The sequence below is a fragment of the Colius striatus genome, chromosome 14 (assembly GCF_028858725.1).
Source record: "Colius striatus isolate bColStr4 chromosome 14, bColStr4.1.hap1, whole genome shotgun sequence".
In the NCBI taxonomy this organism is placed as follows: domain Eukaryota; kingdom Metazoa; phylum Chordata; class Aves; order Coliiformes; family Coliidae; genus Colius; species Colius striatus.
In genome coordinates this window covers 21,318,771-21,343,129 of record NC_084772.1, presented here as the reverse complement: position 1 = coordinate 21,343,129, position 24,359 = coordinate 21,318,771, and the positions used below count along the sequence as shown (strand labels likewise).

The 24,359-nt window shown below is 62.1% G+C and overlaps 1 protein-coding gene across 6 annotated transcripts in view; it reads left to right on the top strand.

The window, feature by feature from the left end:
- Positions 1–22,608, top strand: part of CBFA2T3 (CBFA2/RUNX1 partner transcriptional co-repressor 3) — a 29,084-nt gene extending 6,476 nt beyond the window's left edge. Inside the window, exons 1-12 of one of the 6 annotated variants that reach the window (XM_062007861.1) lie at positions 2,127–2,522; positions 11,841–11,987; positions 13,308–13,385; positions 14,873–15,114; positions 15,840–15,929; positions 17,160–17,341; positions 17,466–17,722; positions 17,838–17,923; positions 18,153–18,348; positions 18,452–18,520; positions 18,707–18,897; positions 19,742–22,608. In XM_062007861.1, coding sequence (XP_061863845.1) covers positions 11,867–11,987; positions 13,308–13,385; positions 14,873–15,114; positions 15,840–15,929; positions 17,160–17,341; positions 17,466–17,722; positions 17,838–17,923; positions 18,153–18,348; positions 18,452–18,520; positions 18,707–18,897; positions 19,742–20,041 — 1,812 coding nt within the window. In that variant the 5' untranslated portion in view covers positions 2,127–2,522; positions 11,841–11,866 and the 3' untranslated portion in view covers positions 20,042–22,608. Of the gene's footprint in view, positions 1–2,126; positions 2,523–11,840; positions 11,988–13,307; positions 13,386–14,872; positions 15,115–15,839; positions 15,930–17,159; positions 17,342–17,465; positions 17,723–17,837; positions 17,924–18,152; positions 18,349–18,451; positions 18,521–18,706; positions 18,898–19,741 lie in introns of those variants that run through there. The other 5 variants (XM_062007859.1, XM_062007858.1, XM_062007862.1 and 2 more) reach the window with 5 other exon arrangements.
- Positions 22,609–24,359: the final 1,751 nt, after the last annotated feature.

The following is a 24,359-nucleotide window of genomic DNA, read 5'->3' as shown; positions in this document are numbered from 1 at the left end:
CTGCTCATCCCATTGAAGCAGGGAAACAGTCTGTGCCCTGCTTGTGCCAGGCTGCTGTGAGAGTGGCAAGGCAGGACATGTCAGCTCTTTTTGGAGGACAAGGAGGGCAAAACTCAAGCTGGAATTTGGGATAGCCAAGAGCAGGAGGTCGAGGGGGATGCTGAGATGAGGTGCTGCAGCACCCTCCTGCTATGCCCCCATCTGTGGGAAGATGTGGGGGGGAGCTTGGCCATGCAGTGATGATGTGGTGGCCATTGAGTGGCGGTGCAGTGGTCACACCATGGCCATGCATTGGTCACACGGTGGCCGTGCAGCCATGCAGCAGTGCTGTGGTGCCAATGCAGTGACCACGCTGCGGTGCGTTGGTCACGCCGGGGCCATGTGCTGCCCATGCAGCGGTTTTGTGGCAGTGATGCCACCCAGCAGCACTTGCACAACGGCCATGCAGCAGTGACTCGCTGCCTGGCAGAGCTGCTGCCGTCCCTGGAGCCCTGGGAAGCGGGTGAGGATGAGTAATACCCCGAGCGTACAGGCAGCGGAGGCTCCGCGCAGCAGCTCGCAGAGGGAAGGAGGCTGCTGAGCACAGTAATTACGCAAAGAGGCAGGGTTTGGGCTGGCAGGGAAATTAGCAGGGCTCAGCCTTCCCCGCTGCACAAGCAGCAACAGCGTCCTAGGACTTGGGGTAAAGGGCAGGGAAATTTTGCATGCTCCCCCGCAGCTGGCACAGGGTGCACAGGAAGGACATGCCAAGGCCCCGGCGTGGGCAGGCAGCGCTGTGGTGCATGTACTGCTGCAGAGGAAGGACCCCTAGGGAGTGCCACCGAGGCCAAGTGGGGTGGGGGGTACCCCAGGGGTACCCCGACGCCAAGCTGGGACTGGCGTGTGGGGAGTGAGGTGCCCGTGGGGGCTGTGCTTGTCAGGCTCGCCATGCACTGGTGCTGTGGCTGTGTGTGTGGCTGTTCTTAATGCAACCTGAGGCCTCTGGAGAGGGAAGTGGAGCAGCTCCAGCCCCCCCAAGCCCCTTGCAAACACCCCCAGCCCACTCCAGCCCTTGCAAGCCTCTGACTGTTCCCACTGCCTCAGACAAGCCCTGGCCACAAGCCCTTGCAGTTCGCCCACCCTACGCAAACTTGCAGCCCCCTACCCACACACTCCCACACTCACACTTTGGAACCCTCAGTCTCCAGTGACTCTGCAAACTGTGAACCTTTCACAAAGCCCATCCCCCTGTAACCCCAAAACCCCAAGCACCCCTTGCACAGCCCCCTGAGCCCCATGTGGTCTCAACCTCTGAAGCCTCATGCAGCCCTCAGAGCCATGCAGCCTCCTGGTGCTGTACAGCCCCGTGTTCCCCACATCACCTCCTGGTTCCACACAGCCCCGTGTCCCCCTGCATCCCCCTCCAAGGCCGTGCAGCCTCTCGTCCCCATGTAGCCCCCCCATGCCCCGCAGCCTCCCTGGTACCACACTGCTCTGTATCCCCTCACAGCCCCCCAGTGCCCTACATCCTTCCCCGGTGCCGTACATCCCCTTAGGGTGCCGTACATCTTCCCCCCGGTGCTGTATCCCTCCTCCCCGGTGCCACACATCCCCCGTACATGCCCCCGGTGTCGTACATCTGCCCCTCAGGTGCCATACATCCAACCCCGGTGCTTTACATCCCCCCGGTGTTGTACATCACCCCTCCCGCTGTCGTACATCCCGCCCGGTGCCATACATCCCCCCGATGCCCTACATGCCCCCGGTGTCCTACATCCCCCCCGGTGTCGTACATCCTTCCCTGGTGCCATACATCCTCCCGGTGCCCTACATCCCCCCTCCCGGTGTCGTACATCCCCCCTCCGGTGCCGTACATCCCCTCGGTGCTGTACATGCCCCCGGTGCCGCCCATCCCCGTGTCCTTCTCCATCCCTCCCGGTCCGTCCCGCCCCCCCCCAGCCTCCGTCCGCGCACCCCGGGGGCCCCGCTCCGGTGGCGGCGGCTGCGGGGCGCCCCCTGGCGGCGGCGGCGGCGGCGGCGGCGCCGTCTAAGGCAGCGGCGCGCGCGGGCGGCGCTCAGTCCGGGGCGGGCGGGCGGCGCGGCGGCAGCGGCGGGCGCTGCGGGCGGCCCGGCCCGGCACGGCACGGCACGGCCCGGCACGGCACGGCACGGAGCGCGGCCGCGGGCGTCCCATGGCCGCGACACGGCGCCGGAGGATGCGCCGCCGAGCAGCGAGAAGGGGGTGAAGCGACCCCGCGGATTTACCATCTTCTTCGTCCCCGCCTTTCTCCTCTTGTCCGGTAAACCCCCTTCCGGGGGAGGGGGAAGCGCCCCGACTCACCGGGCTGGCGGCCCCCGGCGGCCCCGGGAGCGACGAGCGGCGGTGGGCAGGTGCCGGGGGGAGCCGCCGCCGCGGGGCCGCGCTCCGCCCGCACTGGCCTTAACGGGGCCGCCGCCGCCGCCGGGGGCCGCTGCCGGCTCTGCCCGCTCCCGCCGGCCACTGCCTTGGGACTTACCTCACGCCTCCACCACACCTCAGGACGGTAAGTGTCGTCCGCGACCGGGAACGGGGACGGGGAGGTTCCCGGTAGACGGGGAGGCTCCCGGAGAAGATGGGTTGGGGATGCTCCCGGTGCCCGGGGGATGTTCTCGGTGCGCAGGGGAGTCGGAAAGGCTCCCCGATGTTCGGGGCATGGTCCCGATGCGCAGAGGACGGGAAGGCTCCCGGTGCCCGGGGGGTGCTCCCGGTGACCAGGAGACGGTCGCGGTGCTCGGGAGATGCTTCTGGTGTCGGGGAAGATGCCGGAGCGCAGGGGACGGGAGGCCCCCCGGTGACCCCAGGGGTGCTGCCAGTGTCGAGGAAGCTGCTGGTGCCCGAAACAGCACGGTCCCCGCCTCCGCGGTCTCTCCGTCCCCGCGCCTGGCCGCCTCCGGGACGCGTCGCAGCGGCGGAGCGAGGCTGGGCGACCGGGACCGCGGCCGGGACGAGCGGGCACCGGAGCCGCCGTCCATTCAGCGGGCAGCGCTGGGAGCGGTTCCTCCAGCGGGAGCGGGAGCAGGGCAAGGGCGGTCTGCCGCGACCGTGGGCCCCGGTCCCACGCACCGCGATCCCGCAGGGACAGCGGGACGCGGACCCCGCTCCCCCGCTGCTGCGGGGCCGGGGCTTTGCCTGCGCTCTCCTCCTGGGACCCGGCAGCGGCTTTTCGGAGAGCCGCGGCAGCCCCGCATCTCTGAACCCACGCGGGTTTGTGGCCCCCGGCCCCCGCAGCACGGCTTCCTCGGTCGTGGCTCCCGTCGGGCGGGAGAAGTCGCCTTCATCCCCGCATCCCTCCTCCTCCTCCGAGCACCAACCCGCCGGCTCCACGTCCTGCTCCGGCTGCCGCCGATTTCCAGATGGAGCCGCGTTTCGTGGCGAGGAGGAGCTGATCCACTTGGGAGAGTTTGTGGGAGGAAAGCCCGGGGCTGGTTTAGGAAGTTACAGCCACAGCAGCATAATTGAGCGTTTCCACGCGAGGCCGCGCTGGGGCCACGCGCCGTGTCCTGGGCGTGCGGCGGGGGACGGGTTTGTCGGAGGCGGCGTGGGAAGGAGGGCTGGAGGCAGCGTGGGCTGGCTCAGGGAGCCCCCAGCTCTCCTCTAGCCCCTGGGCCTCGCAGCCATTCCTCACTGTCCGGCTCTTTGCCAAGGGGATGCTGCATGGAGCGGGGCTGCCACTCTACCGCTCCCTGTCCCCTCCGTGGCTCCTCCGTGTCCCCTCCCTGAGGCTGGGCCAGGGCACAGCCGGCTCTCCCCACCTCCTCCCCACACAGCCCTGGCCATCTTTGGATACTGCAGAGCGTTTCTCTGCTTAAACACATCTTTTGTTGGATGGAGTTTTTTTTTCCTCCTCCTATTAGCCAAGAAAAACTTTGCAACTTTCCATCGCTTTCGGAGAGGAGCTGGAGCTGGAGCTGGAGCTGGAGCTGGAGCTGCTGGAGCTGGAGCTGCTGCTGGGTTTCATTTTGGTTTTTTAGTTTGAGGTCACGTGCACGTTGACAGTGGCTTTGAATCGAAGCGATGGTCTCGTCTGTAGCTCAGAAAGAGCTTTTGAGCTCGTCCCTCTGTTGTTTTCTCTCTGTTCAGGAACAAAGGGATTTTTTCTGCCTTTAATTAAAAGGAATATTAATTCTCCGCTCCTTTCTTGAGCGACTCGAAGACACTCTGCAAACATCCTTCTGCTCGGCACGGCAGCGGGGTGAGCTCTGCTGCGGGATGGGGCACGGATACGTGAGGGAACAGTCCCAAAACCCCAGAGCAAACACGGAGCAGCAGCCCGGGAGGATGCTGACGGCCCCGGCGCCTGCGCTCCGCGCCTGAGGAGCCCCGCGGGGCCGAGCGCTGCCCGGGGCGGGCACTCGGGTCCCCGGAGGTGCAGAAGGCAGGTCCCTGCACGCCACGTTTCCACGCAGGGAGAAGTTTTGAGCGTTGCTTTTGCTGTGGCTGGGGAGGCGAGCGGAGCTCAACTTGGCTGTGCTAAAGGGGTTTTCCCTGCCCGCTGCCTCCCGGCAGGCCCGGCCACTGCCTGGCTGGCAGGTAAGGCTCTACCCGGAGACAGACAGATGTTGGGCAGCTTTTGTTTGGAAAACGTGGGGCTGTAAATGTTGGCTTATAGGGAGGAAGAGCCAAGATGTGTGGGGGAAGAGGCTGTTCTCCCGTGGCGCTGGGTGCCGGCGTGGGGTGAGTGCCGGGTTTGGGCAGGGTAACAGCGAGGCCTCGCGTGGGTGCAGGATTTGCCTCTCCCATCGGGAACTTCCAGGGTGTAGGATGGAAAAATACTCCAGTGCTCGGCCTTGCTTTGGGTTGGGAGGCTCAGGCAGACTGCTGGGCTCAGGGACAGCCCCGTGGGCACAGCCAGGGTGGGCTGCCCACAGCCCGCGTGTTGGGGAGGGGGCTCTGGTGTCTGGGGCTGGTGCGTCTCTGCTGACATCCCCCACGTCGCTTCCCCAGATCTCTGTTTCTGAGGCACAGTTGTTTGCAGAAGTGGGAGACCCTGGGCAGGGTCTGGGCTGTGCCACTGTTTGGCTTTGCCAGGGAAATGGGCTCTCGGCTCCGCTCACTGCTGGTGGCCGCCTGAATCCCTGCTGTGGTCTAGAGGCATTTTGGCTCTTTGCCGGTGGCCTTGTGGCATCTCCTGCCCCCTGGCCAGCTGGAGAAGGGATGTGGGTTGCTGTGGGGTGCTACAGGACCCCTGGGGAGCAGATGAACCCTGTAAATATCTATTAAACATTGTTGAATGGGGGTCAGTGGATCACCAGGGAGCCCGCCGGGGAGCACAGGGCTGCTGGTGAGGCCCACGCTGCTGGCAGTGGGGCAGGGAGCAGAGTCCCCACCGGGGGAAGGAAACACCAGCACCCCCCCAGCACCAACACTGCTTCTGCCCCTGGCCAGATCAGCCCAGCACACACAACGTTATGGGCAGGTCAGGGCCTCATCCTGCAAACGGGGCTGCCCAGGCCCTGGGAGGAAGCGAGGGCAGCCTGTGGGTCACTCTGCTGGGCTCAGTGCAAAGCTCAGTGTGTGCTGAGGGACAGCAGGGGGATGCTGCAGCCTCAGCTGCTGCTTTCCAAGCTGGACCATGGGCAGGAGCTGGAAAAAGCTGCCCCACCAGGATGGGGACGGGAAGATCCCCAAGCAGGGGCTGGTCCTTGCAGGCTCCTTGATGAGCAGTGGCAGAAGCCCTGTGCCCAGGCACCGTGATGGGCAGTGCCAGGGGCATAGCCCCGTGCCCAGGCACTGTGATGGGCAGTGCCAGGGGCATAGCCCCGTGCCCAGGCACCGCTGCTGCTGCTGCCACTGCCCTCTTTGGGGATTATTTTTAGATTTCCTGAAGCTTGTTTTCTGCCGTCCCTCCCAGCACACTCAGGCTCCCCAGGGGCAACCCCACCTTGACAAGCCTGCAGCTTCCCTTTGGAAGATGCTGACCAATGTTTCCAGAAAACAACCCAGGGATTTCCTGTTTATTTGGCAAAATCCTCGGGTGTATTTTGTTTCCCTGCATTGGGGTTTGGTTCAATCTCACGTGGGCAAAGAAATCGCCTTGAAATGGAGCCCGTGCTTAAAAAGAAATAGACAAAGAGTGGGTAAAGCAGCAGCCTGGGATCTGTGAGGAGGCACAACGGGGTCCAGCACCCTCTTGGAACCATCAGCATCCTGGACTGTGCAGGGCAGGATCTGGCCCGGGGTCCCTGGGGAGCCAGGGCTGCCGCGGCATTCCCACGCTGTGGGGACCTCGCCGGGAGCTCCTGCTGGCACTGCTGTGGGGAGGGGGATGTTTTCCCTTCCCCAGCCACCCTCTACTTCCAGAACACCCCAGGTCCCTGGCTGTTGGTGCCACTTGTCCCTGCACCAGCCATCAAGGCCACCTTGCAGCCCTGTGCACCAGGCTGGGTGTCTGCAGTAACTGCAGTTTGGGGCATTTTAGCCTGATCCTCATTGCCCTCAAAGAGCCTCCAGTTCTGCAGCTGGACATCGGGATGGTTTTGGGGTGGTGGATCACTTGCGTGGTGGGTCATGTACCCACTGCCCTTGCCCACAGGGAGGTGTTTTGCAGCTGAGACGTGTGTGTTTCCTGGGCAAGGGGCACCAGCTGGTGCTGCTGGGGGTAGGGGGGTGTCATCCCCTGCCCCGTGCCACCCACATGCCTCCAGGTGTGCCAGGCTGGCCACAGCACTCTGTTTACTCCCAATGTTTAGCCAGCGTGTTTAATCTCCAGGAGCGTGAGGCAGCTGGGGAGCAGGGAGGGTGTGTGTGTGCATCCCCACCTCCCCGGGGCTGGCACCAGGGTGCAACACTACGGACGGGGCTCGTTGGCTGTCCTACTACTCCTCTAGTGCCGGCAGCTCAAGGAGACCCCCCACCCTGACCGTCTGCGTGGGGGGGAACCCCACTCCCAGCCGCTCTCCGTGCTGGCCAGCCACGTTGCCGCCAGCCGCGGTTGACTCAGAGGCTCCAGCGTCGCGTCCCGGGGCTGAGCCCGAGCTGCTTTCACAGGCACGGCTGAAATGCACAAAATGTTCGACTTGTAAAATATGTAGCGTGAGAAAATAGCCTTTTCTGCTCTCCTCCTCGCTGCCGCCGCTCCCCTGCCCCATCTGCTCGCTTGGAAAGCTTCCCGCCGCCGGGACGGGGGGGGTGGGCGAGGGGCTGACGACACCCGGGGTCCCTTGGCAATCGCCGCCGGCCCGGCTCGAGGGTGGCATCCATCGCCGTGGCACGGAGGAGATGCCCCTTGGCAACAGCGGGGTGCTGGGGGCGTGCGGGAGGATGCGCCCGGTCCGTGAGGGGATGCAAAGCCTCCCGCGCGCTTCGGCATCCCGACGGCTCTCTCCCCAGTGGCACGATTTGGGAGCAAACGTGGGGCTGGCGCCGGCAAAGCCCCCGGGGGGGGTGATGCGGGAGGCGTTGGCACCGCCGGGGGTTTCCGAAACGGGGCGGCGCGGGACTTCTCGGGAGGATGCAGGGGAATCCCCCCGCGAGGTACCCCGGCGGTGCCCAGCCGGGCCGGGCCGGAGGGAGGGAGGGAGGCTCGGCGCCGGAGCTGGCCACCAGCCACGCTTTTCACCAGCCACCTTAATCCATCATTATCTGGGCACACTTCGGATCCTTGCCAAGAGCAAGGTGGGAAGAGGGGGGGGTTGTAAGCATGCTTTCCCTATTCCCCTGCCATCCTTTTTGCTGCCTGTGTGTAATTAACAGAGTAATTAAAAACAGGATGAGTTAATTGGTATTCATTTATGTGGCAGATGTTTTTAATTGAGATACGAAACAATTTACCTGTTTACATAAACAATAGCAAATGAAAGCTTGTAAAACAGGGAGGGTGCTTCTTGGGGGTGGGCCCTTTTTTATTTGGTGGTGGTATTTGGAGGAAAATCAAACCCAACTCCCTCCTCTGTGGCCACCCCGGGGAGCAGGAGCCGCCCGGCACCGCCTGCGCTGAGCCAGGAGGAAGGTTTGGCTCTCTGGGTGGCTGGTTGTGGCTTGAGAAATGGGGGTGCTTGGGCTTGGGGTGTAGGGGGGAGCCTGGCTTCAAGTGTGGTGTCTCATCACTAACCACGATGTGGAAGGAGGAAGGGAACCAGGTGTCAGGTCCCTATTGACAACTGCTGACCTGGAGCTGAGCGAGGAACGTTGCCCGTGGTGCATCCCCTGGCAGCTGCACTGGGCATCCCCAGGCTGCTGACATTGCTGGCATGGGCAACACAGCCAGGGGCTGCTGCTGGGGCTCCAGGGAGCAAAGCAAATGAGGATGTACCTGAGCACACTAAAACTCACCTTCCCCCTGGTGCTGGGTGGGTGAGGAGCATCCCAGCAGCGTGGGACCTGTCACAGGGTGCCCATGGGCATGGTGGAGATGGCAGGGCCAAAGGGCTCCTGCAGCAGGGCAAGGGTGGCAGGTCCCACTCAACTGAGCAGCTGAACTAAACCATAGTGGCAATGCCCAAATGCATGGCCTGGTTGGCGTTGCACAGTCATCCACACCAGGCCAGGCTGCCAGCATTCCTGCCCCAGGCTGGAGGAGCAGGGCAGAGCAAGACTTGCACTGCCTGGGGCATGGGCATCCTTGGCAGCAGCAGTGCAGGCAGGGCCTGGGTGCCTGGCAGGGCTGAGCCCTCTGCCAGCACCCCCTGACACCTGCATCCCTTCATTCTTTCAGCAGCTATTACCTGTGTTCAGAGCTCCCTGTGCCCACCTCCCTGGGCCTGGAGATGGCTGGGTTCAGTTACATCTTGTGCAGAGGGTTTAGTTAGCTTCTCTTTTAAAAAGCTTCATTTGTGCTGAGGAGCGCTGGGGTTTGGGTCCCACTCCTCTACCCTGGCTCCCCAAAATGTACCCACGGGTCACGTTGGCAATGGGATCACTGCTGAGGGTGGGCAGCATCCTGCCAGCCTCCTGCAGCCACTCTCCTTGCAATCAGGGATGAGCCACCTCCACAGGGCTCTCACCTACCCCCATGGTCACCATGCCCCCGGGAAGGGGATCAGGATGGGCGCAGGAGAGGAGGGAGATGCTGTTGCTGGGCTCATGCACGTGGCCGTGGGCTCTGCACGCTTCCCCCAGGCTGCAGCTGGGCTCGCTCCGTCCCGGGGAGTTGTTCTTGGCCCCGGTGGCAGCGGCAGCTGAGGAGCAGCATCGCTTGTGCCTTTGTTTCGGAGGCAGCCTGGCTTCGGCTCTTCCAGCATCTGGATTTCATTTGTGGCCTTTTGAGAGCATGAAGGATGCTGGTCTTTTAATTCCCTTTTAACTCCTTCCTCGCTCGGGAAGCTTCGCCTGGCCTGGGAGGGGAGAGCTGTGGGAAGGGGAGAGCTGTGGGAAGACAGAGCTTTCTGATGGCCCTGCCCTCTCCATCCCCATCCCTGGGGGAGTGTAGAGAGGAGAGCAGCCAGCCTGGGTGTTCCTCGGTCGTCAGGCTCAGCCCTATTCCCATCCCCAGCTGCTGCCTGGTCCTGCCCAAGGCTGCAGAGCAGGGGCTGCTTGCTGCCCGAGGAGGATGGCTAACCCCAGGGAAGATGAATAACCCAGAGAGAACGGGTAACCCCAGGGAGAATGGGTACCCTGGGCTGTGCCGCAGCTTGCAGCACCCAGACAGGCTCCCTGAAGCTAGGGGGAACTGCAGATGCTGGGCTGGCTGCTGGGCCCTGGCCCTCAGGCATCAGGCTGCAGGATGCCAGGCATCGCTGCCCACCAGTGCCTATGGCTGCAGGATGCCAGGCATTGGTGCCCAGCAGCATGTATGGCTGCAAGATGCTATGCATTGGTGCCTGCTAGCATGTGTGGTGCCATGGGTAGGTTCCCACCAGTGTGCATGGCTGCAGGATGCCATGGGTTGGTTGCCACCAGCAGGGTCCGTGCCCACACCAGTGTGCCAGGGGTTAAAGCGTGTGGTGTGCCAAAGCAGGGCTGGGGGTCAGGCAGGGCTGTGGGGTCCGTGGGCCCCGGGAGGCAGGGTGGGGGCCGCCTGCTCCTGCCAGCCAAGGAGAAAATACTAATCCTTTTATTTTTATATTATTACTTATTCATCTGGGCTGCAGCAGCCTAATGGAAACCAGATGGAGGAAAACAGAGCCAGGCCCGAGCGGCTGGGACAAATTACCCCAAAGAAAGGGAGGAAAAAGAGAGAGAGAAAAAATACCCAGCTGAGTCTGAGTCGTGTTGAGGAATTACTTTGTGCCAGGAGGCTGCACTGTGACCCCCAAAACCCCCTTTGCCCACCACAGAACTCGTCCCATCCTGCCAGGGGCCTGGGCTGGTGCCATCCATGGCCGGATCCTGCGGGCATCCCGGGCTCTGTTTGCTTTGGATGTTTCTGGGCTCAGGCACTGAGAATTACCACTGGGATTGGGGTTGTCCCTCATCCCCTTGCCCACACGGTGGTTTTGGGGTTGCAAACACCTCGGGGAAAATTTATGACTTGGAGAAAAGAAAGGAAAAGACAAAAAGCCACAGACAGGCCTCATTGCCCAGAGTGCTCCATCAGCTTCGGGCAAACCCTCCCCCTGATGGACGCTGGGGAAGAGCCGTGTTGCTGCCAGAACAAGGGCATCTCTGTGTTCCCCTTGGCATGGGCATGCATTTGGAGTTGGGACAGTGAGGGGCATGAGGACGGGGATGCAGGCGGGGACGGGGATGCAGGCAGGGACGGGGATGCAGACAGGAACAGGGATGCAGACAGGAACAGGGATGCAGGTGGGGATGGGGATGAAGGCAAGGAGGGAGATGCAAGCAGGGGGATGCCGAGCCCAGGAAGGATCATGCAGATGAATCAAGGTGCTGTGGCTGTGCAGATGCAGCTGCTCAGTCGGGGTCATGCTCTGTACATGCTGGCAGGGGATCTACTGGTTCCTGTTGGAAGGCTGGAGAACCTTGCCCAGAGATGGGCATGTCCTTGGAAAGGAAAATGAAAGGTGCTTTTCAGAACGTCCCATTTATTTTGTCAGGCCCTGTAAAGAAACTGTTGGTCTACAAGGAGGTTTCCTGTGAGGCTGGAGTGGCAGAAGGGAGCGAGGAAGGGCAAAGCAGAGCATGCAGACACAGGCAGCTGCAGGATGACGGTGTGCTGTGGGCCGGGAGGGATGCTCCCACACTGCTGGGGGATGCTGTGGGACCACGATGGTGACTGCTCAAGCTTTTGGCCCTTACCCCAGCTCTCACCTCACCATCGGCCCCGATAGCATCTCGCTCGGGATGGGGCCCCGGTTTTATTTAGCCCGGACAATGTGCTCTCACAGGGTTCCATTAATCTCCCAACAGTTGCAGCGGCTTAAGCGTGCATATTAGATTAGCATTGATCAGCCGAGCCTGGCGGGGAGCGTGCCGGGGCGCAGTGGGGACCCCGGGGCCGGGCAGCGGCTGCGGCAGCCGCTTCCTTCTTTGGCCGGGGCCGGTGGCAGTGGCGCGGGCGCACTGATGGAGCATCGCAGCTGCCCGAGCTTGCAGCTGCCCGTTAACTGCCCCCAGAGGGAATGGAACCTTGCCCCGGGGCTGTGCCACCTCGGCATGGTGCTGCCGGGTGTTATGTGGGGTTGTGAGCAATGCCCTGCTCTGTCCCCATCACCCAGTGCCGGGCACAGGGCGCTGTCCCCACCGTTGTAGGGCTGCACGAGGGGTTGGTCACCGTGCCCACCCTCCTGCAGGCACAGAGGCACCATCCCCGCTGCCCGAGCTCTGCCTAGGGAGAGCGTTGCTGCCGTCCCGCACCACAGATGCCCAGGCTGGCACGGGGTCCCTCAGGGTGCCCCGTGCCCCCCGACCCCCGCGCCGCTGGGAGGGGAAGCGCGGTGCTGCCCGGCACACCCCGCTCACCGCGCCGTGCCTCTCCCCGCAGAGACCGCGGAGCCGCGGGCCGTCACCATGCCCGACTCGCCGGCCGACGTGAAGACGCAGCCCCGCTCCACGCCGCCCAGCATGCCGCCGCCGCCGCCCGCCGTCACGCAGGGAGCCACGCGCCACCCGTCCTTCACGCCAAACGCCAGTGAGTACCGCGCTGGGGGCAGGACGCCGGGCAGGGAGGCTGCACGGCCTCTTTCACCTCTGCATCACGCGCTGCACCCGGGACCAGCCGCATCCTCGGACCCGCTGCGCGCTGCTGGCCGTGCCGTGGGGTGGCATTAACCATCCTTGCACTGGAGAAGGGCTTTGGGTTGCATGTCCCAAGCCCTGGATCATGTGTGTGCCCATGGGGAGCACCACAGCGCTGCCCGTCGCCAGCAGTGCCCTGCAGGGTGTGTGAGGACAGGGATGTCACTGGATGGTGGCACAGAGCAGCGTGTGGGCCTGGGTGCTCTTGCCTGCAGGGAGCTGGTTGGAGGATGCTGTGGGATGAGGCTGTCCCTGTGGGTCAGAACTGGCCCCGTTGGGGTTCCTGGGCACATGAGGACCCAGGATGGCAGGATGGTGTCACAGCCAGCTGTGGTGGCAGGGACCTCTTTGCCCTGCCCAGGCCATGGCATGGTGACATCAGAGGACTTGGTGGGGACTCGAGGTCTGAGTCCTCGGTCTGTGTAGCATCACTGAACTGTGGGAACCCCAAAGCACTGGCTGCACTAGTGCTCTGTGGGCTCATTGCACACTTGATTGGTCCCTGTACTGGTGTCATGGCCCTGGCACACAGCCGGACAGGGCACAGGCAGGGCAGGATCTGGGCGAACAGGAGCCGTGGCTGCTTGCCCTGGCAGCAGTGGCAGTGGCCACCATGAGCGATCTGTCACAACACATCCTGGGCCTGTCATGCCGGGGTTCACTGGTAGTTGCATCTTGCTTAGAATCCCCAGCAGGGAAGAACCCCCCAAAACAACCCCCTAAGCCTCAGCCCCCAAGAGCCACCGTGCCCTGCTCCCAGCCCGATGCTGGCTACTGAGAAACCAGCTCGTGCTGGGCTGAGCTCTGGGGGCATTTGCTTTTGAGCTTGAGCCCCGTGGCAGACGCAGCCCCTGGGTTGCGCTGGGTGCAGGGCACGTGGCCGCTGTGTCACGGCTCAGCCGTGCTGTTCCGCTGCTTCTGCGGTCTGAGGGAAGTGGCACAAGCCCCGCTCTGTGCTGGGGCTGTGCAAGGGGGGTGCCGAAATGCAGGCACCGTGTTAGGCAGCTGAGCACCCCCTGAACCCTCCCTCCAGCCACGCTGGGACGCAGGGACCCAGCTCCATCCCCGGCACCCCTGAGCCCGGGTGGCTTTGCCCAAGGCACACGTGCCCCTGCCGTGCCCGCTGCCCACAGGAGGAGCGGGTTGTGCCCACCCCTGGCCGAGAGCTGCCCTCTCTGCTCTCTCATCATGGCGTGTTTTATTTTGCTTGCAGATCGAGACGCTGGCCCTCCGACGTTTCTGCCTCGCGGCCGTTTTCATGGTTGCTTGAAATGGTCGATGGTCTGTCTTTGTAAGTAAAATGAAACACCCGCTCTCATGAGAGACCCGAGACGCAGCCGCAGCCCCCTCCAAGAGGCACAGGGTCCCACGGGGGTCCCGCCAGCCCCTGCCCCGCCGGGTCACGGGGATGCAAACCCCGTCCCTGGCCGAGGGACATGTGCAGTGTCTAACTTAGTAACGCACCTGTCGCGGGAATAAAAGCAGTTGTGGCCAAAGGGTTATTTTCGGCCCCTCTTTAGCGGGCGGCGGATAGTGCCCGGCCGGAGAGCGAGCGGGAGCCCACCGAGGCAGGCAGGGCAGGCCGGGCGGCGCGGGCACCGCAAGGTTAGTGCCATCCCGGGAGCGGGGTGCCCGGCGCGGTGCGTGCCTGTGTGCTGTGGTGTGTGCCGTGGTGCCATGGCATGTTCCCAGGTGCCACGGTGCATTCCCAGGTGCCATGGTGTGTGCCCTGGTGTAATGGTGCGTTCCCTAGTGCCCTGGTGCATTCCCACGTGCCATGGTTTGTGCCCTGGTGTCGTGGTGCGTTCCCAGGTGCCGTGGTGTGTGCCTGGGTGCCACGGTGCATTCCCAGGTGCCATGGTGTGTGCCCTGGTGTAATGGTGCGTTCCCTAGTGCCCTGGTGCATTCCCACGTGCCATGGTTTGTGCCCTGGTGTTGTGGTGCGTTCCCAGGTGCCGTGGTGTGTGCCTGGGTGCCATGGTGCATTCCCATGTGCCATGGTGTGTGTCCTGGTGTAATGGTGCATTCCCAGGTGCCATGGTATGTGCTCTTGTGCCATGGTACATTCCCATGTGCCATGGTTTGTGCCTTGGTGTCGTGGTGCATTCCCATGTGCCATGGTGCGTTCCCGGGTGCCATGGTGTGTGCCCTGGTGTAATGGTGCATTCCCAGGTGCCATGGTTTGTGCCCTGGTGTCGTGGTGAGTGCCCAGGTGCCACAGTAGGTGCCTGAGTGCTGCAGGGCGGTCAGGAGATAGGATGATGTGCGGCATCACCTGTGCCAGTGGCAGAAAGGTCTGTGCAGACACAGGTGCAGGAGTGAGGAGCATGTTGCACCCCTAGGCATGTCCCTCTGGCTCATTTGGCACGGAGTGCCCTCAGTAACTCCCATCCTCCCTGTATGGGCAGCAGGACTAGAGGTGCTGGTGTGTTTCAAGCCAGCCTGGGCTCCAGGAGAAATGGCTCGTGGCTTCTCCCTGGGGGGTGCTGAGCAGCTCCCAGAGGGGCAGGATAGATCCCCTTCTCTTGGCTGCTTTGAAGATTGAGAAGCAGGATCAGGGCCTCTCTGTGCTGGGGCATGCACTGCATCCCATCCCTCCCCACAGCCCCCCCCAGCACTGGAGACTTCTCCAGGATGTGGCCCCAGGGACACAGCAACACCCCAAAGCCTCCCAGGGGGTGTTGCCCCCACAGCACTGGGCAGGATTCGCACATCCCAGCCTCGTCCCCGCGGTGCCAGGGCACAGCCTGTGACCTCCCCTCCCCTCTCTCCCCGCAGTGATGAACGGGAGCAGCCACTCGCCGACCGCCATCAATGGGGCTCCGTCCACCCCCAACGGGTTCAGCAACGGGCCGGCCACCTCCTCCAGCGCCTCGCTGTCCACGCACCAGCTCCCGCCGGCCTGCGGCGCCCGCCAGCTCTCCAAGCTCAAGCGCTTCCTCACCACGCTGCAGCAGTTCGGCAACGACATCTCCCCTGAGATCGGGGAGCGCGTGCGGACCCTCGTCCTGGGGCTCGTGGTACGTCCTGGGGCTTGTGGGGGCTGCCAGGGTGATGCCATGACTGGGGGATCCTTTGTTCTCTCGTTGGGGTGGAGAAGCTGCTCAATGGGCAAAATAATCAGGATCCTCTTGGTGCTGAATTGATCTAATTGTTGGGAAAATGGGGCTGGTTTTCCAGCATAGAATCACAGGATCGTTGGGGTTGGCAAAGCTCTTGAAGCTGCTGCAGTCCCAGCCCTCCCCTCACCCTGCCCAGCACCACTCACCCACAGCCCTCAGCACCTCAGCTCCAGGGCTTTGGGATCCCTCCAGGGCTGAGCACTCTCCCAGCTCCCTGGGCAGCCTGGCACAGGGGCTGACACCCCTCTCAGGGAAACAGTTCTGCCTCAGCTCCAATCTCAACCTCCCCTGGGGCAACTGGAGCCCATTTCCTCTTGTCCTGTCACTTGTTACTGGGGAGCAGAGCCTGACCCCCCGCTCCCTGCAGCCTCCTGTCAGGGAGTGTCAGAGGGTGCTCCTGTCTCCCCCCAACTCCCAGGATCTGCATAGCATGGTGCAGGGTTGTATCCTGCTTTCTGCCATCCCAGCAGAGCCTTGAGCATGGTTTACTCTCAAGCATGATTTTCACTTTGGCGTGGAAAAAGGAGCAGAAATGAGGGAGAAACAGCAAAGCATCCCCCTGGGGGGTGCAGGGCGGGCAGAGGGCTGTGCCCAGCGGTGCTGAGCTCGTGCTGTCCCCACAGAACTCCACGCTCACCATCGAGGAGTTTCACGCCAAGCTCCAGGAAGCCACCAACTTCCCGCTGCGACCCTTTGTCATCCCCTTCCTCAAGGTGGGTGCCGCAGCCCGGGGTCAGTGTCGGCATCACAGGGGAGCAGGGGTCTGGGAGTGGCTTTGGGTCCCCTCCTCCCTGTCCCTGCAGCTCCTCACACGAGCAGAGTCACACGAGGCCAGGGCTGTTTGCAATAAAGCCAAGGCTTTGGCCCAGCTGGGAACCATTTGCAATTCATTAAAATCCCCCTTGTTTTCTCTCTGTGCTTTCATTTGGCGCTGCCTCTGCGCTGTCACCCGGCTCTGAGGGACTGGCCGGCGGCTGGCACGCCTGGCAGCACTGGCACTGCCGGCACATGCTCAGCCCCACCGTCACCTGCCCCTCCCTAACAGAGCAGTAATGAAAAAGGGCCAAAAAAAAGCCTCTTTTCCACCTCTGCACCCCCAAACCTTTTGGGGCAGAGGCCGGTGCTTCCTGCAGAGCAACTGGAGTGGTTTGCTCCTGGCAGGGGAAGGCAGGGGCAAAACACAGCTGTGCTGAGCCGGGGGGATGGCACGGGCCCCTCGTCCTCCTGGGCTGGGGCTGCATCCCTGGCTGAGCAGGGTCTCAGCAGGGGCTGGGGACCCTGCAGCTCAGGGTGAGCTGGGAGCCAGCCCTGCTGTGCCAGTACCAGGCTCACAGTGGCCACCAGCTGCCCTGGCACCCTGCTCCCAGCTGTTCCCAGATGCCTCCAGATGTTTCTCATTACCCGGAGTGCAGCCAGCCGGGCTCGGCGTGCTTCCCAGGCTCAGGGGCTGCTGCCTTGGCTTGTTCTGGCTGCTTTGCCTGCTCTGAGGGGCTGCAGTGCTGGGGGCCAGGGGAGACAGTGGGTAGGTGGATGGGGAGTTCACAGCCAGTCCTCCTGTCCCACAGGTGACAGATGGGCTGGAGGTCACCCAGGCTGGGGGCTCAGGTCCCCAGGGTGAGAGCTGCGGGGACAGGGTGGCACAGGCAGCTGACCTGGCTGGGGGATGATGCTCTGACAGGATGCAGGAGAGCTCAGATGAAGCTGAAACTCTGCAGGGTGCCATGTGTATGCCCACCCCAACAGCTGGGGTCCCAAAGATGTTCCCCTGAGCAAGGCAAAGGGGACCCCAAAGGGAAGGCTGCTGCCTGCCTGGCACCTCCTGCCCATGGCAGGCAAGGGGCAGAGCTGGGCTGTGCCAAGGGGGTTGGGCTCTGCAGTGGGGCTCTGCCAGGTTGGGAGGGTGCTCTGCAGGGCTGAGGACTGAAGTCTCACCCCCCTCGCAGGCCAACCTGCCGCTGCTGCAGCGGGAGCTGCTGCACTGCGCCCGCATGGCCAAGCAGAGCCCGGCGCAGTACCTGGCGCAGCACGAGCAGCTGCTGCTGGACGCCAACGCCACCTCTCCCATCGACTCCTCCGAGCTGCTCCTGGAGGTGGGCGAGAGCGGCAAGAGGAGGACGCCAGACAGGTGCAAGCTGGGGGGGGTGGATGTGTGGGGTATTGTTGAGGGGGGGGGCACACATCCCTGCCACACACCCCAGGATGGCGGGCATCGGTGCCTGGCAGGGACCAACCTCCTCTCCTCCTCCCAGGACCAAAGAGAACGGTTTGGACCGAGACCCTCTGCACCCCGAGCACCTCAGCAAGCGGCCGTGCACCATGAGCCCGGCGCAACGTTACAGCCCCAGCAACGGGCTGAGCCACCCTCCCAACGGGCTGGGGCCCCCTCCCAACGCCCCCCCCCTGCCCCAGCACTACCGCCTGGAGGACATGGCCATGGCCCACCACTACCGCGACACCTACCGTCACCCTGACCCCCGCGAGCTCCGCGACCGCCAACGACCTGCTGGTCAGTGCTGGCATCCCCCTAGGGACAGGGGGGCAGGCAGGGGGCTGGGGAGCTCCCCCAGCCCAGGGAGGGGCGTGCTGTGGGGGCTGACCCCCACCCTGCGCTTGTCTTGCAGCGGTGCACGGGACACGGCAGGAGGAGGTGATTGACCACCGACTCACCGACCGGGAGTGGGCAGAGGAGTGGAAACACCTCAACAACGTATGTAGTGCCCACCCCCATGGGGCTGGCATGCCAGCTTTGCCCAACTTCCCCCCAGCTTTGCCATCCATCCCCACCGCGTGGCCCCCTCAAGGGCTTTTCTCCCCGCAGCCAGAGTGACACACCAGCCCTGGCACAGCCCAAATCCCACCCAGCACCAGGCACTGCAACCCCCCACAGCTGCTTGCAGCAGAGTTCCCACCCCTAACTTTGCCCCCCACCCCCATAGCTGCTGAACTGCATCATGGACATGGTGGAGAAGACGCGCCGGTCGCTGACGGTGCTGCGGCGGTGCCAGGAGGCCGACCGAGAGGAGCTCAACCACTGGATCCGGCGCTACAGCGACGCCGAGGACATGAAGAAAGGCAGCCCCCCCTCTGCCCGCCCCCACAACAGCTCCTCCGCCTCCGAGGCACCCCAGTTAGGTATTGACCCCCGGGGCCACGGGGTGCGTGCAGGGGGGCTTCCCTCAGGGTGGCTTCAAAGGGGACGGCGTCTCCTAACGGCACCGGCCCCTCTCCTTTGCAGACGCTCACCGGGACTTTGCGCCGCGGCCACTCTCCGGGTACATGCCAGAGGAGATCTGGAGGAAGGCTGGTGAGTGCGAGGTGGGCACCAGTGCCCATCAGTGTGCTGAGCTCGCGGGGTCTCTGCCCCATCCCCACCCCACGCTGCGTTGCGGGGCTGGCGGCGGTCAGGGTGGGTTTGTGGTGGGGAGGGTGCGCAGAGCCGGAGCCAGGGTGCTGGCACAGCCTATGCCACACTCAGCTGCCTTCCTTCCAGAAGAAGCCGTGAACGAGGTGAAGCGCCAGGCCATGTCCGAGCTGCAGAAGGCCGTGTCGGACGCCGAGCGGAAGGCGCACGAGCTGATCACGACAGAACGAGCCAAGATGGAGCGAGCACTGGCCGAGGCCAAGCGCCAGGCTTCCGAGGATGCCCTGACCGTCATCAATCAGCAGGAGGACTCCAGCGAGGTGGGGACTGGCGGGGGCAAGCTAGTGGGGAATGGGTCTGTGGTTCTGTGGGTGTTTGGGACCTGCTCCTTTGTCAGTCAGGTTTGCAGCATCTGTGCACATGAGTGTGGGTACCAGGGGAGGCTGCAGCAATGCCACGGGATGGGAAGAGAAGGGGATTTCTTGCACACAGTTGGAGATGATGTGCACGGTCAAGGATGGGATGTGTGGTCCAAGACAGTGACTCACAGCCTGGGATGATGTACATTAGTCCATGAGGAGGATGCATGGTCCAGGATGATGTGTATGGTCAGGGATGGGAGAGTACAACCTGGGATGCAGGAGTGTGGTCCAGGATGATGTGTGTGGTCCGGGATGATGTGTGTGGTCCCAAGGTGAGAGTGCATTGTCTGGGATGGAGATGCATAGTCTGGGATGATGTACGTTGTCTAGGATGGGAATGCGTGGTCCAAGATTGCGATGTAGTGTCTGAGATGATGAAGTGTATTATCCAGGATGATGTACATAGTCCAGGATAGGGATGCACAATCTGGGATGAGGGGCCTCAGTACAGGGCAGGAGTGTATGCTCCAGAATGGGACCACACAGTCTGAGATGGAGGCGTGTCATCCAGGATGGGGATGTGTGGTCCAGATGAGGATGAATGGTCAGGGGTGATGTGTATAGTCTGGGATGGGGGTGCAGTGTCTGGGATGATGGAGTGTGTGGTCCAGGATGGGAGAGCAGCATGTGAGATGATGGAGCACATGGTCTAGCATGGGGGTGCAGTGTCTGGGATGAGGGTGCAGTATCTGGGATGGGGGTGCACGATCCAGGGCTGAGATTTGGCTTTGCCTCCCCACAGAGCTGCTGGAACTGCGGGCGCAAAGCGAGCGAGACCTGCAGCGGCTGCAACACGGCGCGTTACTGCGGCTCCTTCTGCCAGCACAAGGATTGGGAGAAGCACCACCACGTCTGCGGGCAGACTCTGCAGGGGCTGCCGGCCCCCAGCGCCCCCAGCGCCGGCGTGGGGCTGCCGCCGGCTCCGGGCCAGCCCGACGGGGTGCCCACCATGGCCAGCAGCCCCAGCGAGACGGGCTCGGCGGCCGCTTCCCGCGCCGGCACCCCGGCCACCCCGGCGCCGCTGGAGAGCGCGTCCCGCTGAGCTCCCGCCCGCCAAAAGACACGGACTGCACTCGATGCAATTTCCTCAGCTACCTGACTCGTGTGACCTCCGAAACGACCTCTCTAGCTCTCACAAATAATCCTCAATGGATCCTCAAACTGGGCTTTAAGTGGAGTTAAGGCAAATACCGGTCTCTGTTCTGTCTTTGGTCTTTGTTTTGGCTTTTTTTCCTCCTTTTTGGTTGGTTTTCTATCAGTTAAGGGATTGGGGTTCTTTTTTTGTTGTTGTTTTGTGTCCTTTTTTTGAGTTTGCTTTTTTTTCCTTTTTATTTTCCTTCCCAGCTGAGGGATCTGGCTGCAGCCTCACCCAGGGTGATGTGTGGCCCCGTCCCACGCCGGCACTGCCGAGGGGCTGGTGCTCAGGAGGAAAGAAGCTGCTTTTCCTTCCTCTCTCTCTTGGGTTTTTTTTCCCTATTTTTTCCTTTTTTCCCTTTTTTTCTTTTTTTTTTTTGTAAAAAAATAAAGAAAATAAAAAAGAAACCGTCGGACTCTTTGGCTTTAAGTAAGAAATTGTACAAAAAAAACCCCAGAAACAAGAAAAAGACAAAAAAAAGACAAAAAAAAAAAAAAAGACAAGAGAGAATCCAAAAAGCAGCCGCCGCGAGCCGGACGCTCACCTGTAACTACCTTGCTAGCTAGCCAAGAACAGACCAGACTCACCTCTGCTCCAAAGGAAATCCAAAACCAAGGAAGATCCAAACGTCTCTCCACTGCCAAAGTTCATTTCGTTCTGTTGTCGCTTCCTTCTCCTCCCCACAAGGACGGACGGACGGACGGGTGCGCCCCCGGGGCTGGGAAGAGTCTGTGTTGAAATCAAGGAGAAGGGAAACTTTGTGTTGAAATCAAGCAAAAGGGAAACTTTGTGTTGAAATCAAGCAGAAGGGAAACAAAGAGGAGGGGGAAAAAAAAGGTGGGTTCTTTTGTTTTTTCAAAGGAAGCCCCCGAGGTGTGTTGGGGGGGGAGACGGTGGCTGAGAACCGCCCCGGTGGGCACAGCCCCAGCCGACGCATCTCTACCTCTGCCCGACGCCACCCTGGAGTAAAGAGAATGAAACAGTGAAATGAAAAGACAGCTTTTGGGTTTGTCCCTTCCCGAAGCCGTCGGGGGCTGCCCGCGGCCGGACCCCCCACCGCAGCCCCTGGCTGCCGGGCTGCTCCCACCCCCAGCCTTGGATTGATTTTGGTTTATTTTGCAAGGCTTTTGAAGAGGAAAAAAAAAAAAGAAAGGAAAGGAAAAAGGCGAGTGAGCAGCACGTCCTTGGTGGGCGAGGAGGCAGCCAAGGACCACGGCGCTGAGTTTGTCCTTCCCCAGGGCTGCACAAAGCGCAGAGGACGGGAGTGCAATACGCGAAGTGCCCCCGGCCCCGGCCCCGGCGGGGGCAGCCCCGGGGCAGGAGTGCTGCACCTAATGTGAATGTAAATAGCGGGGGAGGGTCTTTTTTTTTTTTTGCAGAGGTCCAAATACTAATAATACTACTAATAATCATGCTGATGATAGTGATGATGATGATAATAATAAGAGACATTTGCCAAATAAAAGGTGATGAGAACTGCGGGAGGCTGTGGCGGGGGGAGCCAGCGTGGCCGGAGGCGAAGTCGCGTGCTCGATAGGAGCTGTAGGTTTGTTTCTGCGTTTGCAAAAACCATCCTGTGTGTTTTCTGTAGGGGAGGAAGGGGAGGGGAGGCTCGGGGCCAGGTGGGTTGTGTTGCCAGTCGCCCAAGGGCCGTGCTGGGCTGTGCTGTGCCACGCTGCAGCAGAGCTCGGTGCATGGGGCACCCCTGAGGTGACGGTACTGGCCCTGTGCCACCAGCACTGAGCCCTGCTGCAGGTTTCTGTGCACCCTGAGACCTTGGTGCAGCCACCTAAGAAGGTTCTATGTACCAAGGTCTTGGTACATCCCCCCCAGGGGTTTCTGTGCACCCCAAGACCTTGGTGCACACCTCTAGGCTGTTCCTGTGCACCCCAAGGTCTCGGTGCATGCCTCCCGGGGGGTTCTGTGCACCCTGAGGTTTCAGTTCATCCTCCCAGGGGGGATTACATGCAGCCCAAGACCTTGGTTCATGCCCCTAGGGTGTTCCTGTGCACCCCAAGGTCTTGATGCATCCCCCCTGGGAGTTTCTGTGCACCCTGAGACCTCAGTGCATCCCCCCCAGGGGCGTTTCCCTGCACTCCGAGCTTGGGAGCTTTGCTGGATGCCCCTCGAGTGGCTGTTCACTTTATTTATGGTGTGACATATGTAATATTGTCTATTTTTCTTACGTTTCCTGAGAAGAGGTAATATATAAGGGTATTGCAGAAGCACCTGCTGCGGGGCTGCCTGCTCTCCCACCCCGTCCCTGCCCTTCCTGCCCTCTGTGTCCCCACATGGCCCCGCTCTGTGCCAGGGCTCTGCCTCTCTACCTCCGCCTCACCGGGAAACCACGGACGGGAGCGTTCCCACAGAGGCTGCTCTCGTTTCCACTCCCTTCTGCTTTGCTTTTTTTTTTTTCCTCATTATTTTCTTTTATTTCTTTTTTGTTTTAAATAACAATAAAAAACTCCCCTACAGGTCCTTGCATTGAAACCAAAAGCCAAGGGAGGGAGGGAGGGAGGGGTGGAGGGGCCGGGCGGTGCGGCGCTAGCAGAGTCCAAACCAGAGTGACAGCTTTAAACTGTAATATTTCCCAAAAAACCACAAAGTAGTGATGCAGGGAGGATGGCAGCAGAGCCAGGGGGGCTGGGGGGGGGGCTGTGCTGGCCAGGGAGGCACTGGCCACAGCCATGGGTGCTTCTGTGGGGGTTTGCTCCAGGAGGGTGTTGGGGAATGCAAGGGGCCGTGGGACATGTGCCCAGTGGCACACCTGAGCTGTGGCCTTTGGTGGATTTGTGACACCAGGGGGATAGTGGTGGTGTGGGGACAGCCTGCCTGAGGTCCTGGTCCCCATGGGAAGGCAGAGCCCTGAGTGCTGGGTGCTGGATGTGGCATCAGCCTGCAGGAGGTAGCAGGAGAGATGTGGCTTTCTGCCAGCACTAAGTGTGGCACTGGGGCCCCATCCTCAGCAAGCAAAGGTCTCTCCAGCTCCTTCCTCACGTTCCCAACCCAAAATCCTGGCTGAAACCAAAGTGCCATGGCCCAGTGAGGCTGGGCACCCCAGAGTGAGGGTCCCACTCCTGCTCAGGCTTTACTCCATCCCTGCTGGAGCCCCTCACAAACTCCCCCAGCCTCTCCTCGCCCTCCTCCTCTGGGGCCTACTGGGATCCTCCTTTCTCCTTGGGGTGCTCCCCTGGATCCCAGTGGGTTTGAGGTTGGGGACAAGATGCCACCTTGTTCCCAGGTTTGATGCTGGCACATCCTCACTGTGGCAGCAGCCCCAGGGGCTCCTCCAATGCTACTGAATGCCACGGGCTGGGAGGGAGGTGTTGTGCCACCATCCCCTTGCTCATGGCTGTGCTGGCAGCACTGGTTCCCCGTCCCACTTGGGGCCGAGCCCTGCCTGTGTCACCCTGCCAGCCCTGGGGACAGGGACACCGGGGCACAGGGGATGGAAATCAGAGCTCCCAACCAAGGGTGGGTGGGCAGGGTGGCAGCTTGCCCTGCCCTGCTGCTTGGTTTTGGGGGCCAGCCCAGAGAGATGACGTGGTAGGACTTTCCTTCGGCATGCTGTCCCTCCCCTTGCTGTTTTCTGCTTTCTCTAAGTGTACTGTATGTTTGACCTGTGAAAGATGTAAACTTTATGATTCAGGTTATGTCTGTTCTTAACTCTGTATCTGTGTAATAAAGACAATTTAATATCTCCGTAGCCTGGGCTCGTGCTGGGTGCCTTTGCCCCCCCCTTCCCCAGCAGCACCTTGCACCCCTTGCCCTCAGCCCTGGAGGGGATCCATTATAGCCCTGGAGTCGGTCACTGCCCCGTGTCTGACTCTGAGGAGGGGTGTTCCGATGAGGGCATTCAGGGCTGTCCCCAGGAAACCCAAAGGGATCTCCCTGTCCCTTCCCTGCTGCAGATGCTGTGCACCTATGCCAGGAGCTGGCTGCAGTCCCCTGCGCCACCGGCGGGGTCGGTGGACAAGGAGGGTCGTAAGAGGCGTCCCCCTAAATCCCAGGAGGCGCGTTCCCTGGCCACATTTATTTTCCGCGGGTACACACATCCACGGGCTCATCCGCTGCCCCGCCGGGGCTCGAACCCGCGCTCCCAGGACTGCGGCGGGGCGGGGCCGGCTCCCGGGGCCGGCCGGCGGGGGCGGGGCCTGTCGGCGAGCCCTGCTCTGATTGGCTGTTGACCCGTGAAAGTGGCGCGCCGGGGGCAGCGGCGCGTGTG